General features: G+C 31.3%; 2 protein-coding genes across 2 annotated transcripts; one reads left to right on the top strand and one right to left on the bottom strand.

The window, feature by feature from the left end:
- The first annotated feature begins 287 nt into the window (after positions 1 to 287).
- Positions 288 to 3,380, top strand: LOC126768945 (MKI67 FHA domain-interacting nucleolar phosphoprotein). Its single transcript, XM_050487427.1, has 8 exons — positions 288 to 464; positions 537 to 764; positions 855 to 1,032; positions 1,106 to 1,206; positions 1,319 to 1,380; positions 1,462 to 2,076; positions 2,440 to 2,549; positions 2,886 to 3,380. The coding sequence occupies exons 1-8, from the start codon at positions 384 to 386 to the stop codon at positions 2,966 to 2,968; spliced, it is 1,458 nt and encodes a 485-aa protein (XP_050343384.1). The 5' UTR covers positions 288 to 383; the 3' UTR covers positions 2,969 to 3,380.
- Positions 3,154 to 5,798, bottom strand: LOC126768971 (protein AAR2 homolog). Its single transcript, XM_050487481.1, has 5 exons — positions 5,455 to 5,798; positions 5,112 to 5,314; positions 4,717 to 4,959; positions 4,299 to 4,425; positions 3,154 to 3,644 (listed from the first exon to the last, which is right to left on the bottom strand). The coding sequence occupies exons 1-5, from the start codon at positions 5,655 to 5,657 to the stop codon at positions 3,197 to 3,199; spliced, it is 1,224 nt and encodes a 407-aa protein (XP_050343438.1). The 5' UTR covers positions 5,658 to 5,798; the 3' UTR covers positions 3,154 to 3,196.
- Positions 5,799 to 20,982: the final 15,184 nt, after the last annotated feature.

A 20,982-nucleotide genomic window follows, 5' to 3' on the forward strand; every position in this document is an offset into this window, starting at 1 on the left:
AAAGAGCTAGAAAGGGCCAAAAAATAATTAAAACCGTTTGATTACGAATGTTTACAAAGGAACGGTGGTTAATTTATCATTATTTTTATTTATCATGTATTAATAATAATCATCGACAATTTTATAATATGTTACGTATTTTTTGTATTTGCATGATTTTGCTATATAATGGAATAAGTTTATTAAATTATGTCTAAGCGTCAATCGTTTTCACAGACTAACTGTACCATATACTGACTGTCATATCTGCCATGGATTGTTTTAATGTCAGTTCAGCAGTTGCCAGTTGTCTTGTCAATTGTCATAATTTATGTTCCATGCTTCGCCTTTCTTAAGCCGCTAGTTGCTGTCGTAAAGTAATATAATACAATATAACTTTAAACATGGAAGAGAGCGTTGCTTTAGATTCCAGTAAACAAAAACAATTTGTTAAGTCTGTCAGAGGAATAAAAAAACTTTTGAAGGTATTATATTTAAAACCACGTGAATAACTTTGTATTAACCTAACTTCCTAATCCATACTTTTTTTAATGTAGAAAAAGACTAAGAAATTGGGAACATCAGACGCAGTTAACAAAACAGAGCTTATAAAGGAACAAGAACCAACTAAAAAACCAAAATCCGAAAAGCCAAAAAAAAAGAAAGTAATTAAAGAAGAAAAAATTAAGAAAGCAAATACAGAGGGAAAAAAACCCAAGATATTCAAGAAACGTGAAAAGAAAGGTTTGGTGTATCTTTCCCACATTCCACATGGATTTTATGAGGTGAGTTAGTAGATATGTTTAAAATTAGAATTTATTTCTATTTAATTAATATGATTTTCGCTCGACTGATTCTTTTGCATTTCATTTTAGCACCAAATGACAGAGTACTTCAAACAGTTTGGAGTAGTAACTAATGCTAGAGTCATAAGATCTAGCCGTACTGGAAACTCAAAAGGTTATGCTTTTGTTGAATTTAAAGAGCCATCTGTTGCTGAAATTGTTGCAGAAACTATGAACAATTATTTAATGGGAAAGAGATTGATAAAAGGTGTTTAAAGTTAATCTCTAATATTCATTATTATGTGAAATGATCTGTTAATAAAATGAAATGATTGTTACAGCTGTATATATACCCCCTGAAAAACAAAAATTGCATGCTCTAAGAAAAAACTGGAATAATCAAAATAATCCAGCAAGAGAGCACACTCTGAAAATGAAAAAGGTATTTATTGCGAAAATGACTGAATAATATAAAAAAATCCACCAAATTTGGTATAAAAATCATGTAAATTGTATAATTATTAAGCACTTCAATCCCATTATTATCTTTGTAGGTAATAAATGCTGATAAAAGTGACCAGGAAGAGCTTTTGGTTGCAGAGAAACTATTATCCAAGTATAGCCATATCTTTTTCTCTATTATCTTTTAATTAATATTTTTTTTTTACTAATGATGTTCATTTTTATCATGTTGCAGTCTCTCGAGAAACAAAAAAAAATTGAAAGCATTGGGTATAGACTATGACTTCTTTATGCCGGTAGACATTCCTGAGGGTTTAAAAGAAAAAATAGAAAAAAAGGAGGTTATAGTCAAAGATGTGAGTTTAAATAAAGGAATAGAATTAAAAGAGAAAGTTAAAGTTGAAGAAAATATAACAAAGAACCAACTGAAAAAAATTAAAATTGAACCCACAGTAAAAAATAACACTGTGAATTTAAAAAAAGAGATAAATAAAAAACAACTTAACAAAAATACAAAAGACACAAAATCTATTGAAAATCAACCATTACAAGAAAGCAAAAATTTAGTTCAGGAAATTCATAAAAAAAAACAAACAAATAAAAACCAAAAGCTAAAAGAGACTGACCTTAAGGCAGACAATTTTATAAACATTAACAATTCAGATGATGATGATGACAGTGATGAAAGTGTTAATTTTGATTCTGATGAATTTGAAAAGATGATGGAGAATGATGATGATGATGATGATGATGATAATGATGATGAAGATGAAGATGTATCATCAGCTGATGAGAGTGATAGTTTGAATAAGGGAATAATACAGAACAAGACACATTTAAAAAAAAAAAAGTAAGATCTTTCTTTTTACACTGGGGTATTCGTTTATAAAAATAATTTAGGATGAATTTAAAGTGTTGTAGTGTTACAGCATGGTAAAACAGACCCACTCCAAGTTGTAACTCAACATATGGGTGTTGTAAGAGGCAACTAATGTAATTTATTTTAAGAGCCATCTACAAAGCATGTGCTTCAACCTCTGATATGGTGCTGGGAACTACACTGCCCCAGCAAAAGCATTTTCAGTTGGTGACAAACAAAAATTATTTCATATTCATGATCTATTATATTCATGATTATAAATTATTTAGCAGTAATATAGAAAAGCAATCACTAATAATTATATTTTGCTTACTAAAACTGTTTTGTTTTCAGTGCTCCTATTGCTTTCCATATTGATAATGGTACATCAAAGGCAACATTGAAGAATAAACAAGGCAAAGAATTTGCTAAAGTTATAGCAGAAAAAAGGAATAAAATCATTAGTAAGTTTCAGCTTTATAATTGGTGTCATAAATATAGATTTTTGCCAAACAGCGGGCACATAAATATTTTATATTTATAATAAAGTCTAGACTCTAGGCAAATGTGGCTATTTACCATCAGTTGGACCAATTGTTTGTCTTTTACAATATAGTACAAAGCTGTTAATATGTTATTGATATTGCTTGATTAATTCAATATAAGTATAATGAATATATTTAAAAGTGAATAGAATTTTCATTCTCGAACACAATTTTATGTTCACAATAGTTATCATTTTATTTCTCTATGAAGTATTTAAATATTGAAATCTCCAAATATTTTTTATTACATTTCAGATGCACCAATAACGCCAAAAAAGGCAAAGTTCGAGAAGCAAAATAAGAAGACATTAAATAAAGTAATTAAGAAGAAAAAATAAATATTAAGCTATTTTTAAAAATTTTTTTTCATCAATTTTCTAATATTATAGGTTGACATTCATTATTTAATTTAGTATTTGCAATATTTTGGAATAATGATCAACTTAAATGATTTGAATTATTGTTCCCTTGGGTATCTATTTTTATTTAGGTTACTTATTTATAAACACACAAAAGCTATTAGTTCAGTTGCTTACATTTATTTTGAATAGAGTAAAATAAATAGTTTACAAACTTAATGTACAGTGTTCATCAATGGCTATACAATCGTCAAATAGAACTAGTACAGGTTTTTCATCTTCTTCACAATCATTTAGCCCTGTAAAATCCCACTTAAGTTTTAGAGTTAAGTTTTCAATAAATCTCTCAATCATAGTCAGTAACTGACCATCAACTTTCTTATTTACGAATGCTGTACGAAAAAAATATCGTAATTTCTTGTATATTACGTTCTTATTCATCACAATATCTGCTAGAAAGTCACCTGGTATTTCATCAATTTGTATCTCAATTGTTTTAATAAAGTGGAAATAAACATTTCTGTATTTGCGAATGGCTTGATCACAGGAACACAGTAAAATTACGAGGTTCTTCCAATGTTCGAAAGCTTCAAGAGAATGTCCAATAAGGAAACATAAGTATGCAATCTGAAGCTCGCCGATAATATGTAGAGGCCTTAAAGTTAATTCATAAATTACATTAATATAAATATAGTTTTAAAATCATACATTCGGCTGTAAAAGAAAAAAGGAGGTTTAACTTATTTACATTACAAGTTATGTAATTTCAACTCAAATGTTATATCTCTATCATATTGGTTTGAATATATTTTTTTAATCAGGCATTAATAAAAGTGCATAATATAAAAAAAAATCATTGCACAACAAACCCTATTAAGTAAAAATAACTTATGATAATAGTTTTTGTTTAATGGAATAGTTAGGCACGGATGGGCAAATAGACCACCTAATGGTAAGTGGTCACCATTGTCCATAGACATTGGCACTGTAAGAAATATTAACCATTCCTTACATTGCCAAAGCACCAGCAACCTTGTGAACTAAGATGTTATGTCTCATGTACCTGTAGGTACACTAACTCATTCTTTATACTGGAATACAATAATAATTAGTATTGCTGTTAGGTGATAGAATTTCCGATGAGTTGGTGGTACCTACCCAGATCACAAGGCTTACACAAAGCCCTACCACAAGTACAATAGTATTGATTTTGTAGTGCAAAAAAGAACCTGTTAACTTGAATGTGTAGTATTACAATCATGTACATTGGTTTTTATTTGTAATAAAAATTGATATAATTTAAACTTACTCATCATGCTGTGCAATCATGAGTTCTAAAGAATATGTTTGGTCTAAATAGTGCTTTGTGATCTCCCCTGGTGTTGAACCTGGAGGGTATTTATCTTGGGGTAATTCTGTAAATCTCATTGCTTCTCCTATAAAACAAGTAAGAGTATTAAAATAAATATTATTGTTTACCAACTTTTACATAAATAATGATACTGTTAATGATAATTTTAATTTATTGATAGTTCTGAAGCTAATAGTTAACAAAATAAAGAAAATTGTTTGACATTAGTTATTAAAACACTGATGTTATTAAAAATGAATAGGTTTAGTCTCCATTTCTATATTTATCATAAGATAGAAAGTGAGAATGAATAAGTATACAATATAAATATAACAATTTTTATAGTCACATTTTCTATTGAGTATATATTTTTTACCTGGGGCTGGCTTTAAATCAGGTAACATGGCTCTTTCCTTTTCTTCTTCTGTAATTCTTCTAGTTCTTTTAACATCAGATTGACCTGATGTTGACTGACCTTGAACTTCTTTTGATTCAGTATCAGGTTCCAGTGACTGTTTTGGTTTATTTCCTCTTGGTCTATCCTTATCACTCATTGGCAGTAAGTCCACAGAAGCTCTGATAAAACCATTTAGAGGTGAAAGTTTCTGTGCTAATTCAGCTGTAACACATGAAGTGTAGTATATAAATAAACAAGTATGGAATAGGTATTTAAATAAATATCTAATTAGATACCTGTTAGCTGCTACCTTAGGAATTATCTAACGCTTTTAAAAAAATAGTTATTATAATATATTTCAAATTAGTCTATACCTGTAATTTGAGATGACAATTGTTTCCATTTTTGCCATATTTCATAAGGATAAGGGGCCAAGTGCTTGTCTATGTTAAGCAAATTATCTTTTAAGCGCTGAATGCTTTCTTCACTAATTTCGTCCTTACTAATATCTTCTAGTTTTTTATCCCAAATTTTGACAACAAACTCCTTGTTATGAAAGTAATGCATAAATCCTGATCTGTAAAAAATTTCAATTTTATAAAACATAATTAAAATAATTCTTTATCTTTTATTTATTTAGAGATAAAATAACTAAAATCTGGTTTCAAATGTAAATAAAATAAATTATGTATAACAAAAACAACTTAACAAAACTACCTTGGTGAAATGTCTCCGGTTTCTTTACTCACAGCAGAATAGTGAACGTAGTGAAGACCCGGTGGTATCATTTTTATTCCTCGAAAATCTTCGTCGGTATTCCAACATTGCATATCAATACCAAATTGTGTCTCATGGGGCACACCAAGGAACACAAATGTTCCACCTTCAACGAGTAACTTTTTAGCGGTCTCTTGGTCCATTTTATACGTTTGTGGTGTAAACCAATATAATATGACAAAATATATAAAAAATTAATATGTTTACATTAGAGTAAGCTTATTATGCATAGATTATACACTATATACCAATACTGTAATACTTGTTATTGGTATTTGGTTTTGATTTATCAATTTTGACAGCACAAAATTGACATTTCCAATACTTCATTTTACGCTGCTGTAGTTGACGTTCACACAACTAAATTGCGCGAAAGACTTAAACAGAATACGTTTCAACCTGAGGAGAACCGGCGAAAAAAACTTAGCAAGATTTTATTCTACTTGAAAAGGCATGTAGGCGATCGTTTCGTTCCCAAGGTGTGTTACCATCTAATAAGTCATTAGTTTTATGATATCCTTTAACACGCAAACGTTCACTAACATTTTTAATTTTGTGATTAAGTAATTTCCGACTTTATTTAAGATCCTATTGTATAAGGGTATACATTATCCAACAAATTAATTTTTACCCTGTGAAGTCGGGAAACATTCGTAACTAGGTTGGTGGTTTCTGATTCTATTAGTATGTGCCACAATTTCCAGAAAAATATTTATATTTTTCAAACATACATACATTAATCAATAATAAATATTAATATTAAATATAATGTTATAAAGTACCATATACAAAAAATATATTTATTTATATCTTCGGTAAATTAGGTATATGATTATCGACCTCTTCACCGTATATTTAAGTTATTTCTAACAATAAAAATTATATAAAGGTTTTATAGATGATAATCATAATTATTTTGTCCTATTCGTAGTATCAAAATTTAATCAACAGAACAAAAAAACAAACGTTATCTATTTTTTTTAATCAATTATCTGTAATAGATATCTACTTATCCTGTTTTAGCGTGTCTTTTATTAACAATAACAATATCATCAACTTAGTTCATTCATTTTTATCTGTATGTTATATATACGTATGTCTATTGCGCTGTGTATTTGTCAATTCGACAGACGAATGAGCACACTTGTGTCGTAATACATATACATTTAGGTTCAATGCGAAATTCAAACCAAAAATTCGCTTGAAATTTTTAAGTTGCCGTCGAGTGGTTAACACAGAACCTGCTGTTAACTACAGCACCTGATTTTTTGTTTTAGTACAGATTTTTTTGCCTAATTATTTTTCAACAGGTGACGAATTCCCGTCTCGAGCACCACTACAGCGAGACGGTAGCGGCAATCAGAAATAGCGTTTTAGTTATCGTTTGCAATTAGTGGATTTTATGAACTGCGCTGCATGCGATGCCTAATAAGCTTTCAAGAGGTAGAAAGTGAACATATCATCGACGAGAGATTAAAAAAAGAGTCAGTAAATATTATTTTTATATAATGTTTTTTTAAACAATATTTTTAATTATAGATAATTTTAATGCTATACAAGGAGACGGTGAAAGAAAGGAGCTATTCATGGTCTAAATAATAAAATATATATAATAAAAGTATGGCCAAATAGCTTTATATTTTGAATTTTGACATGATTGACGAATAGTTTCAGCAATATTCACCAGGGAAATTAGGATGTAAATTTTCATTCGCTGCGAACCTGTATTCTGGGATTCTTTGTTTTCATCGAAAATTTAAGGATAGATATTCTCTTGGGGCCTTGGTATATATGAATTGCGAATTTTGTTATAGTAGTAATAATATAAATATATTATTTTCGTGGATGTTAATGTTGAAAATCTTTTAAAAATATGTTTTGTGAAAAGGTTGCCTTCATATGTCAGGATTTAATTAATATGTCTGTTTTTATCATAAATATGTTAAAATAAGTTTCGATTCGATATTCGAGAAAGAAGCGTAGATACAATGATGCTGATCCCCTCTAGATTGTTAACGGGAACGGCGGGCAATTTCAACGGATACATACTAATAACGTTCTTCTATAACATCTAAGTTCCCAAGGTTGGTGGCGTATTGGCTATGTAAACGATGGTTAACATTTCTTACAATACCAATGTCTATAGACGTTGGTGACCACTTACCATCAGGTGGCCCATATGATAGTCCGCCTTCCTATTCTATAAAAAAATAAGGCACGGGAATGTAACCATCACTATTACTTAGAATATTTTGAAAGCAAAACTCAATGACTTCTACTGGCTCGACTAATTAGAGCCTGAGACTTTACGACATAACTACAGCTGTTTAGAAAACAAGACACTTGGATAAATAAATAAAAGAAATATGATATATTGGTATTTTTTGTGCTTCGAGTTTTATTTTGTAAGCTTAGGTATAAATTATCATCAGATATGGTACCTTTTCTTCTGAAATATACCTTATACCCTGAGTGTTTGGTGTTAGGATAGAAACTATATACAAACTAGTTGCGTCAGAGTTTTCACAGTGCTAGGGAAACTTTTAATAGTGTTTATGTCCCTAGAGAGTCTGCAACGTGCCGTCGGAGTACATCAACGATGTACTGCTTATCTTACAAGTTATTATACATTATATACTATCACTAAGCTTAGTAGAAATCTTGGAAGGGTCTGTCGTCTTATATTATTTCGTATTAACTTTCGAAGCTGATGATAATGAAAATGGTCTATTTTATAATTCTTGATATTTCTTAGTAACGTAAATTCGTTCATTATTTGATCGTAGCTACTGCGATCGAACATGTTGTTTTCAGAACTAGAAATATTTCATTAGTTTTCGAAAACCTTTTTTATGAATTTATGACGATATACGAATGTTTCATGTAGTAAACGGCTCGAAAAGTAAAAAAAGGTAATGTTTTTGCACTGTCTATGACATAATGCGGACAACAGAAGACAAACATCTTTTTTTATTTTATTAAGTTGCCTACAAATTCGCTGATTTTTTTTCTATAAAACATTAAAACACATTAAAATTCCAATTTCAAATAAAACGGCCGCTAACGCCAGAGCGTAAGACAGAATAAAAATTGAGATACGTGGTTTTGAACCCCTATAGTGGCTTAGGATGTTCTCATAAAGGTCGAGAGTATCCGTCTTGTGATACGCCCCTTTGAATCTTAACTGCCGTCTGAGTGTTCGAGGTAAAAGTCTTATATTATTTTATAATTTGCCACTTTTACCTTTAATGACCATTTATTTAATGTTATTGTAAGCTTATAATTTATTTATTATTTTGACTTTTTCTGCCGTGTTATCTCATAATATGTTACATTGTAAGAAAGTCAAAATCTATAATCAAAATAGAAGTATTACCTTTGTATTGGTTCTATACAATGTATCGGTTCGGAAATAAATATGTTTTTCTCAATAACAATAATTATTATCAATTTTGACGCCGAGATGGCCCTGTGGTAAGAACGCGTGAATCTTAACCGATGATCGTGGGTTCAAACCCGGGCAAGCACCACTGAATTTTCATGTGCTTAATTTGTGATTATAATTCATCTCGTGCTTTACGGTGAAGGAAAACATCGTGAGGAAACCTGCATGTGTCTAATTTCACTGAAGTTCTGCCACATGTGAATTCTACCAACCCGCATTGGAGCAGCGTGGTGGAATAAGCTCCAAACCTTCTCCTTAAAAAGAGGAGAGGAGGCCTTTAGCCCAGCAGTGGGACATTCACAGGCTGTTACGGATTACGGTTACGGATTATCAATTACAATAAAATTAATAATGTATTTTGCGCGATCTGAAGGCGATTATTTTATTTACATGGTTTATTATTAGCACAAAAGTTTTCTTTAGAATGTTTTCAATTACTCAATTGAACAATTTTATACGTTTTCTGGATTCCTTATGTTACGGCTATGTACAGTGTACACCAATAAAAAACTAACCATAACTAGTCGGGTAATAGAGATAACAAGTTTATGCTTGTCCTGGTAAAATCAATATGTACCTATCTACGTAAAAATCTGGAAAAGCTTATGTAGTTTTCTAAACATAAGTACACCAATTTATCATATATATAGTATATTAAAAACTGAGTCAATATTTCTTTAAATTTCCTTTTTATTAATAAGAATAAAGAAGAAGATAGTGAATAGATGAATAAAAGACTAAAAAATCCAAATTTTGAATACATCTTTTGTGAGCATTTCGGAAAATTGTTTTCCAAGTTGTCAATTAGACTTTATGCGGCTATTGGACGATGTTTAACAAGGTGAGTTTGTTTATTTCCGATTTCTTCTCGCTTAATCCTCCCCCAGTCCTCCAGTTATTGTTTCTGTTATTGGCGCGGAGAAAATTGAATTTGTCCGCAATCCACTGGATTGCATTGTGGCTAGAGAATCCAAACCAAAACAAACATTCATTTTTGCAATCCAGTTTGAGACTAGTACTGCACGCTACAATGTTGGAGGTGTAAACAACAATTTTCCAATTTATAATTGGGATTAATGGATTCTTTGTTAATACCTTCATATTTTTTTGCTGTAAGTTTTAAAAACGTAAAGATATTATTTCAAGTTTTAAGGATGTTGTTAATAATTGTAGAATTTTTTAAATGTAATTTGTATCCTTTACCATGTTATATTTTATGGATATGTTGTTTTGCTGATATCGAAGATTTGTTTGTTTTTATCACTAAAATGTTTAACTGCTACAGTATGCTAAATTTAGAAGTCTTACTATCTATCGTAAAATTTTAGCGAATTTTGCCTAATAAAGTGAATTAATTTTATTTTAAAACGTCTAAAGAGTGGGTTGAATGTAAATAGAGTCTGAAATAAAGAAACTTGATTAAATTAATTAGTAAGACCGTTCGTTGGCGACTAATTGCACTTTTTGTTCCAAGTTTTTTTTTGTAGCTTAAAAGAGGAAAAGTCAAAAAGATAATCACTACATAAGTGCAGAAATAGCAATAACAGGTTTTTGTTTTATCTTTTTTAGTTAAAACATAATAAAATTATCCCAATAACTGTTGTTATATCACTAGCGTCTTGAATGACGATTAAAAGTAATATTAAGTGTACACACAAAGGTTCAACAAATTCATATTTTTTTTGTTTTCGAATGTAAGAAAATATAACTGATGCAGATACTTAATTTTTTCTTTGAAAGCTCTTTAAATAATGTAATAATTTGGAAGTGTCTACTAATATTATTTATGTATTATTTAGGTATAAATATTAGTATATATATACCTACTGTATAATTTATGCTGCTCTATTAAACGGATGTTTATATTGAATTTTATTTATTTCGATATATTGTAGTAGTGTTAACTGATACCTATATATAATTTATATCGTGCTAAGATGCTTATGGTTATGAAGCTGAGATGGCCTAGTGGTTAGAACGCGTGAATCTTAACCGATGATCGTGGGTTCAAACCCGGACAGGTACCACTGAATTTTCATGTGCTTAATTTGTGTTTATAATTCATCTCGTGCTTGGTGGTGAAGGAAAATATCGTGGGGAAACCTGCAATTGTCTAATTTTATTGAAATTATGCCACCTGTGTATTTTACCAAACCGCATTGGAGCAGCGTGGTGGAATAAGCTCCAAACCTAACTTTCCTCAAAAGGGAGAGGAGGCCTTAACCTAGCAGTGGAACATTAACAGGCTGTTACTGTAAGATGTTTATAATGAATAAGTATTTCTTTTTATTTTAAAATTGTTTAATTGAACAATTATTTTAAATTTGATAGTTTGTTTGGATCAATGCTTAAATAATTGTCCTAACATTACACCGTTTATATATTAAATATCTTAGGTATGTGCAGATAAAGAACAAAATATATAAATATTTGTATGAAAATAAACAATTCGAAACAAATAATTTAAAAATTTCTTGAAACTTAACTCTTGGTAAAAAAAATAAGGGGTTTGAAATTTGTTAAAAAATATTTTATTAAATGTTTGTTAAGACTTTTTGTATACAACAGCGAAATAATTTTTAGCAAATTATATTTTTTTCAGCACGGAATAACCTTACGTATCATTACACTTGACGCGTAGTGCTGAATTGCTGAGTAAAGCTACGTTCGGTTTCACGTAATACGAATGTATTGTAACGTGCCTCATTAGTCACGGGCTTGATTTATGCGGCCAGAGGAAAATATAACCATTGTATTAACTATTCATCGCTCAACTTGTGATATATCTGCAATTTCCACTTCCACGTTGTTTCGTTTAATTTGATATGCTTATGTACAATATTGTTTACTGTTGTCCAATATTAAATACTTTTATATCACTCTATTAACATTTGTCATATAAGTTCGACTCCAGTATATTTAATGTTATTAAAAGTATTAGGGCAAGTAGGTTACCTAGTAGTAATAATAATTGTTTTATGTGATTTTCATATTTGACCAGTCTACGAATCAAACATCATTAAAAGGTATGACGCTGTATTGAGTGTATTGAATGCCAACCTCAACCTTTTTCACGTTTTCTCACCTGGATTAGGTGCAAAGAGGAAAAATGCAAAAAGTCGCTGACGAGGATCGCGGTCATAGAGGGATTGTGCCCTATCATCGTCAGAGCTCGTGTCGAGAGCCCGCTAGCCACTAGAGCTGAAAGGCGAGGCGAAATTGTTTAGTCAAAGTGCACGTTTCAAATCTCGTAAGTTTGTATTACGTATTTTACGTCGTAAAATGATTGTAATTTTTTTCAGGGTTACTCGTAATTATAGAAAATGCATAAGTTTAAGCAAATATATTATGTTAAGTATGATATGAACAAAATTTTCAAAATCGGATTTGAATATGTGGTAAATGGTGAATTTAGTAAATTTGTGATACGTCAAAGATATCTAGTTGATTAACATTAAAAATAACGACAATGGATTCACTAAGTACCTACGTTTTAATTTAAAATTATACAGTCTCCCTACGTACTTATGATAGTACGATGAGAATAGGGATAAACATTTTTTTAAATGTTTAATAAAGTTATATAACAAGTGATTAAAAATCCTATCCATCCCATATACTATATAATAATAATAATAATAAAATTCTGAGACATTATTCACACACGGCCATCTGATCCCAAACGAAGCAAAGTTTGTACTATAGAAATTAGACAACCGATATACTACATATACTACTTTTCTTTTATAAATACGTAGTTATATAGATTATTACACCCAGACTTAAGACAAACAGACATGTTCATGCACACAAATGTCTGTCATGGGTGGGAATCGAACCTTCGGTGTGAAAGGCAACTATCTACTAACCACGTCAACCGGCCCGTCAAGTATATGAAACAAATGAAAACTAAATAAAAATCAGTTAAAATCATTCTATTATAAAAAAAATCTTTTCGACATCGGAAACATAATATAAATTGTAATCATAAAATTCAAATCTTAAGTTTCTTCCGATAAGTATAACTATTATTATATAGTTTTTACATACTTTAAAATGAATGTATGATTATTTAAATGTTATAAAGGTATGCTTCTCATAATGTAGATTTAGGTAAAATCACATACTAGTACTTTATCTAAACTATACATATGGAGCCGACTTATTATTTCATATAAATATTCAAATAATTATTAACGGTTAGGCTTTGTTTCTCACTTTGATAAAATGATAACACGCCAATGGATCTCTTGGATCCATAGGAAGATGTTCTAAAGATTTTAAATGTCTATCAACAATGTTCGTTGCCGACTGGAATAGTCGACTGGTATGCCCGGGGCATCTTTTACAATACAATTTTACAATATTTACATTGACAGAATTGAGAAAATCCAAAAATCATTTCATAAGCAATTATCTTGTGGATTGAAATTAAACCTACAGTCATATACTAAGCATTTCAATAGAATCTGTCTTAAATCCATAAGGAATTTCTTACTACTTTACTATACAATATTTTAAGCCATGATATTTATAGTCTAAGAGCTCTTAGATAGATTGACACTTAATGTGGCTCGTATCAATTTTAGAGATTAGAGAACAAAATCATCAATCGCTTATATAATTTATACAATATTATTTCTAAAGAAGTAGCTTGTGTGGATATTTTTATAAGAGCCTCAGGTTAGCTCAGTTATATAATAAAATATTTAAATAGACCTATTATAGAATAGTTAATTATTATTATTAACTTATATATGTATTGTGTTGTATTTGAATTTTTCTTTTTTTTCATAGGTTTGTTTTAATAATGAAACCAAAAAATTAATAATCTTCTTACTGTTTTGTAATATTTAAATGATATAATTTATTTTTCTTTAATACATGTACTTCCTTGGCATTTTCAATATTTTTAATTATAATTTTATTATTAACTAGCTGCCCGCCCCGACTTCGTACGGGTAAAGTTATGATTTTATCCCGTTCATTTTTTAATTTATAAGGTATAAACATTCGCCAATCGATCAATTCGCCCATACAGTAAAGTACTAAGTGACTGCCTCGTTGGTCTGCATTCCTGGGCATAAATTCCAGGTCGGGCCAGTAAAAAGTTATTGGGTTTTTCTAAAAGTTGAAAGGGTGAACACTCCCGTGCCTCGGAAAGCACGAAAAGACATTGGTTCTGCGCCTGTACTCTTTCCGGTCATGTCGGATTGCCGTCTTATCTGATTATGAGGGTTAGGGAAGAGAGAGTGCACCTGTGTTTGCGCACACACATGTGCACTTTAATATGTCCTTTGAAGTTGGCTAATCTCTCTTGAGTTTGGTCGCCGTATATGAAATTGGTCTGGAGGACATTATGATTATTGAAGTTCTAAGGGCATAAAGTACACGTTCTGCGTATTTTTTATTGCGTTTAAATATTAGTAGGTTCTGTTTATGACACCTATTTCTGAGTAGTGGCTCATCGTACATTCGTCCCACATTATGCGACAGACCTCTTGAAAAAGGTGGTCCATTTGTTTTTTTATTGCAATAGTTCACCAACGCTCATAACCATTGGCACTATAAAAAATATTAACCATAGTTTTCATCGCTAATGCTCCACCAGCCTAGGGAACTAAATTGTTATATCCCTTGTGTCTGTAGTTACACTGGCTCATGCAACTTTCAAACCGGAAACAACAATACTAAATATGTTTTTTTTTATCGGTTTGTGTGATACTGTTGGCCTTACTGGCCTCTACAGCGTCACCGGGCGGGATGGGCGAGTTGAACTCAGCCGGATGTTGGGAGCCACACAAGGCTCAAGAGAGACGATCGTCCTAAGACTCGGTTTAGGACTCCGTTGAAATCAGGAGGGAACTAAATATTGCTGTTTGGTGGTAGATTATGTGATGAACACGGCTACTTCGCCGCCGCACCGTTGCCCACCACCATCGTATTTTTTCTTGCGCGTAAATTTTAATTGTGCCGTGACTTTTAAGATATTAATTTAAATTAAGTGTATAGTTTAATGCTTCAAATTTGACAGGGCACCGCGGCCGATAAATTTTTATATATCGTTATAAAATTTAAATAATTAAAAAAATATATTAAAATAAAAACCGTACTATTCAACTATTTGTAGTTTACTACTTATTGATATTTTAAATATTTTTGTTATTGGTAGGACCTATTATTAGGAGAATATTTAAGGAATAACTTTTTAAATGTATTATAATATACTTGGCAAATTTATTGTATCCCAACAGACGATACTAAATAAATACATAAATAAATAAATAAAATTTATTATTATGGATAATCATGTTATTATTATTTGTTTAATCGGAACACAAATAAAATAATTTCATAATTAACAAAAAACCTAATATGTTTATTTCTATCACTATACACTTGTACTATGCACGTAATATTCTCTGAATTTATTTTAAATATTTACCGATAAGGTCATGAATTATTCCAATTATATAAACAAATTTCACACGTCTCTCTTAATTTAGTATGGAAGGTTATTGCAGTATAACAAGCAGTATGCTAGACATAAACTAGTTAGTACGCGCGGTGTCTACCGTCGCTTCAAAGGAATCTCTAATGATTGCATTGGTAAAGCAATTATAATTGAAACTCTGTTATAATATTATTAACACATAATAATTTATAGTGTCTTCGAGCAAGCGAATATTTTTGTTTGGGTAAGTATATAGGAGTAGCCATTGACATAATATTTATATATTGCAGGGGATTTTTGGAGAATATTTCGTGACGCTGCTGTTAAATTTTTATAAAAAAATTAAATAATAAAAAACTCAAGGGTACTCCTTAGTATGACTTTGCGCTCGTTGGTAAATGAATCTATCACTCAGTTTCGACTCCATATCAAAATCAAATGACAAAATTATTGAAAAGCAGTAGCATTATATTCAAAAGAATAAACTAAGCTTTTTAATATCAATACATTTATTATGTCACAAAGGAAATAGCATTTAGGTTCCCAAGGTTCATAACGATGTAAGAGATGGTTAATGCTTTTAACAGTCCTAAGATATATGGGTTTAATTATTTAACTTTTACTATCAGGTAACTCATTTACTAATCTGCCTACAGATTTTAAATAAAAAAATAAAATCGAGGTCGCAGCTTTTATGAAGCTGAAGAGCGCAGCTACAATATAATTTCGCATACTGAGTTCCAAATGTTTATGATTCATCCAAATTTCAGTTTATGATTCATCTCGTGCTTGATTTTAAAAGAAAACGCGGCATGAACTTGTTGAAAAATTTTGTGCCTAATATATATATAATAGCTCAAAATCCTGTTGTCCACTTGTTTTTCAACAGTGGTACATTTAAGAGCTTGTAGTGTTTTTTTACAGCATTATGTTTATTACCTTCTTCTTCTTCTTATAATCTAACTACGTCTGAAAAGTACGACTGTGGCCTTTAAAATACCAGTAAACTACTTTTATTTTGTAATATTTCTCTTTTAATGCTCATTCTTTACTTTCAAGTGACTCTGTTTCGACCAACTTTGAGTCATTGTGTAAAGCAAATTACCTAGTAAATTTCTTTTGTTTAATTAGTTTTATTCGTTGTTTTTGAAAATGTATGAACGTTAAAGCAGGTTAACGTTAATTATATTAATAATTGACGTTTACTTGCTTTGATGAATTGTATAGTTTGTATGCTGTGTTATGGTTCGCAATAACTAAAAAAAAAAATTGTTGTTGTTTGTCAGTTCGAATACAAATTATATTTAACACTTGAATACAATTCCGGTTCTTGGGTAGAGCGAGAGGAGTGATCACTCTAGAAGCCTAAGAAGGCTAGGCAGGTTTGGATGATTTAAGATTCATATAATTAGGTAGTCTTATATATTAAAACAGTATATTTTATAGCGTTGTTCAGCAAATCGGGACAAACCATAATTATTAAACTGACTCTAATCGACCGCGACACCGGTTAAAATCGGGTAAGTGCCAAGCTTAAAAAGAAAAAAGGCAGAGGCCAGGCAAGACCCCTTTATGAGTTCCTTTCCTTTAAGGGTCGGGCCTATCAAAGAGATTTCTTTATCTTATATACTTAGCAAGGTGGACTTAGTAAAAATGGATTAAGAGTAGGCGGGCCGACGCTCAGATGTCCGAGAATTTTAAAGTGTTATTTTATTATAGTAAGATTAAAATATTAATGAGAAGAAAAACACAAATTGCATAATGCAATATTGTTTTTTCAGGAAATATAATTCTAATAAAACAACTTCAATAATCGTAATGTTGATAAAATATTAATAATGAACGATTTCGGTTAGGGTGGTCGATATCATGAGAGATTAGCCAAATATATATTACAACATATATACACATATATGTTTATAGAATAGGAAGGCGGACGAGCGTATGGGTCACCTGATGGTAAGTGGTCACCAACGTCCATAGACATTGGCATTGTAAGAAATATTAACTTCCTTGTAAATGTTATGTCCCTTTTGTCTGTAATTACACTGGCTCACTCACCCTTCAAACCGGAATACAACAATACCAAGTACTGCTATTTTGCGGTAGAATATCTGATGAGTGGGTGGTACCTACCCAGACGAGTTTGCACAAAGCCCACTAGTAAATATAATATTATATATAATTTTATATTGCACAAGTATGTACGCAAACATAGGTGCACTTTCTATTCCTTCACTCTCATAATCCGATGGTATGCCGATCGTCGCGACCGGAAAGAGTTCGGGCGTAGGACTAACGGCTCAACGTGCTTTCCGGCACGGGAGTGTTTCAACTTCAAGACTCCGGGCTGCTACTTAGTGTAATCTTTTTATTTGCACAACCTGGAGTTTGAGCCCAGGACCTCAGTATTTGCGGTCTTATATCAGGCTACTAGTCTAACGAAGCAGTTAAATCTTATTCCTAATATATAAGGTCCTTACATATGAAATTAGCGTTTTGTCGTACTGACCACTTTGATCTGAAATATCTCCTCTTTGGTTAAGAATTACAAATTCAAAATTATAAATTCATTTAGCTGGTACATTTGAGTTTTGAAAACAGTCATTCATTTGTTTTTTCCTCATTAGTTTTCTCTTTGGCGTCGCTTATTACCGCACAATGGAAAACATGAAATATCGGTAAATTTACGAGTACGAGTTCTACCGTGGCACCAGTGCTGCAGAAACATCTCGAAGGATTAATGATGTGTACGGCGCTAGTGTCGAAAAAGAAAGCACGGAACGTTTTTGGTTTCAACGTTTTCATTCTGGAAATTTCGACCTTCAGAACCAACCCCGTGGACGGCCGGAGACCAAAGTGGAAAATGAAGAATTAAAGGCTATTGTGGAAGCGGATTTATCACAAAGTACTTCAGAGATAGCTGCAGGCTTCGGGGTAAATGATAAAACTGTATTAATCCACTTGAAGCAAATCGGGAGAGTAAAAAAACTTAAACGATGGGTCCCTCATGAATTGAGTATATCTGACTTGCAAACACGCGTCGACTGCTGTGTTACTTTGCTCAAACGACACAATAATGAAGGAATTTGAAATCGAATCATTACTTGTGATGAAAAGTGGATACTGAACGATAATCGGAAACGCTCGTCACAATGGCTGAACCCTGGAGACCCAGCCAAATCCTGCCCTAAAGGAAAATTGACTCAGAAAAAGTTACTTGTCAGTGTTTGGTGGACTAGCGCCGGTGTCGTTCACTACAGTTTTCTAAAATCTGGCCAAACGATTACGACAGATATCTATTGTCAGCGACTGCAAACCATGAAGGAAGAACTAGCTACTAAACAACCGAGATTGGTCAATCGCTCTAGGCCACTGCTGCTTCACGACAACGCAAGACCACACACTGCACAACAAACAACCACTTAGTTAGGTGAGCTACAATTGGACTGTCTGCGACATCCACCGTACGCCCCGGACCTTGCTCCAACAGATTACCATTTTTTTCCGGAATTTGGACAATTTCTTACAAGGAAAAAAATTCAACTCCGATGCGGCAGTCCAGACCGCCTTCCAAGATATTATTAATTCTCGCAACCCATAGTTTTCTTAGTAAAGGGATCAATGAACTACCTATGAGATGGCAAAAGTGCATAGATAACAACGGTGTATACTTTGATTAATTAAATATATTTTACAAAAAAAAATTGACTTTATATTCGTCCCGTACAATACGCCAATTTCATATGTAAGGACCTAATATTATTGGCGCTTGAAGTTTTTAAGAAAAATAAGACTAACATAGAATATTACAACACAAATAAAAAAAAAGTGAATTTTCAGCAAAAAATTGACTAACTTCTTCAGAATTTGCGTAAATAGGTCAGAGGAAAAGCGAAGTTAAAATTGCCCCGAATCACGAAGTAAATTGATTAGTCCTTTGAAAGCGAGGCGTCGATGTGGACGACGCATTAATTGGGATGGGGACGGCTCTGATCGATCAAATTTTGCATTCGCTTAGCCAGGACCTAATTGATAACCTTGCCTTGATAAAAAGTATAAAAGGTTTGAGATTGGAACTATGAGACTATGTTGGAAAAAAATGTTATATGTCTTTAAAGTATACTTTAAATTCTTTTTTTTCTCTTTTAAGAAGTGAACATTGAAAATTATCGTACAATTTTTTTTATCTTACTCGGGCCAATCCAGAGTTTATATGGCCCAATGGATTGAACAAGTGGGCTCAACAGAAAATAGCTAGTTCAACTGTGAACTAGCATTACTAAGTTACTACTTTAATTGATACATAAATATATTATGTTAATATATTAATTCATGTTATTGCTCCTCAGGACATGCATGCTAAAAACTTTATCTGTACATATGTTTATTTATTTAAAGTATTTTATTATTCAAATTTCATTTAATACATATTGTGCATTGTGTAAATTGCTGTTACCCCCTTTTCATGATGAAAGCTGCTAGGATTTCCTTAGGTTTCGTCAGGCTATGGATGGATGGATGGATATTTCTCAAACAGAAATTCGAATTCTGAAACGTTTCATCTTATTTGCGATGTTGTTCTTCTTTTTAGAAACTGAACTAGAACATCTGATATAATTTATATTAATGAAAAATATTACATATGTCTTAGGAAATTTTAATATATTTATATTTTTAATTACCGTATTATATCAACTTTTCCTAACTTATCGGCTTTACTTATTATTATTGTTTAAATTGATCATTATGATCTTTGAAACTAGTTTATTTTATATGGTAAGATATTTTTCGTATTAAATTTTGTATGTCAGCCCTACACCATTCTATCGACTCCAGCTCGGTAATCGGTGTTGGTAATTGCATCCGTTCCAGGCGATCTGTTCACTGCTGTACTTGGGCTGCACCTTTGTCATCCAAATATAGCTTTATAGCGCAGACCGTTATTGCTTGGTAAAATTTCTTTTCAGCATGCTGTAAAGTGTTAGCAAATATTTCACATTGAACTCTTGGAAACAAAATCAAACAAATCGATTGAATGCTTTTATTATAAGACAAATTATGCGAAGCTTTTCTTGTAGTTATAAATTTTTAATATCATACTCCAATAATAATTGTTTCTTGTGTACTATAAAAGTGTGATTTATTTCTTCAATTAGAGTAATTTAGAATATTTATTATATTTTTGGTTTTGTTATTTTTTTTAATTGTTGATTGTAATTAAGTTTTAAATAAAATTATGGTTTTAAAAACAAAAATAATAACGTATTATTCTTCTAATACGACACGTATATATTTCCATATTTTGAGAAGTTTAATAAAAATTTCCTTGAAAAATGTTGACATTGCATGTAAAAGTGAGCCAAGAGAATTTTCAAGCAAAGCCTTAAATCGTCTATCGTATGGAGCCGCAATGACGACGGCGATACCTTTTGGCGCGAACTGGCATCTCTTATATACCTACCGCTCAATATTTCCCAACTGACATACAGATATCAAGAAAGTATTGGGTCTCATACACTTAATTACAAAAAGGAGTTTTATCATCAGAAACAAAATTATAAAAATA

The sequence above is a fragment of the Nymphalis io genome, chromosome 6, assembly GCF_905147045.1.
Source record: "Nymphalis io chromosome 6, ilAglIoxx1.1, whole genome shotgun sequence".
NCBI classification, from domain to species: Eukaryota; Metazoa; Arthropoda; class Insecta; order Lepidoptera; family Nymphalidae; genus Nymphalis; species Nymphalis io.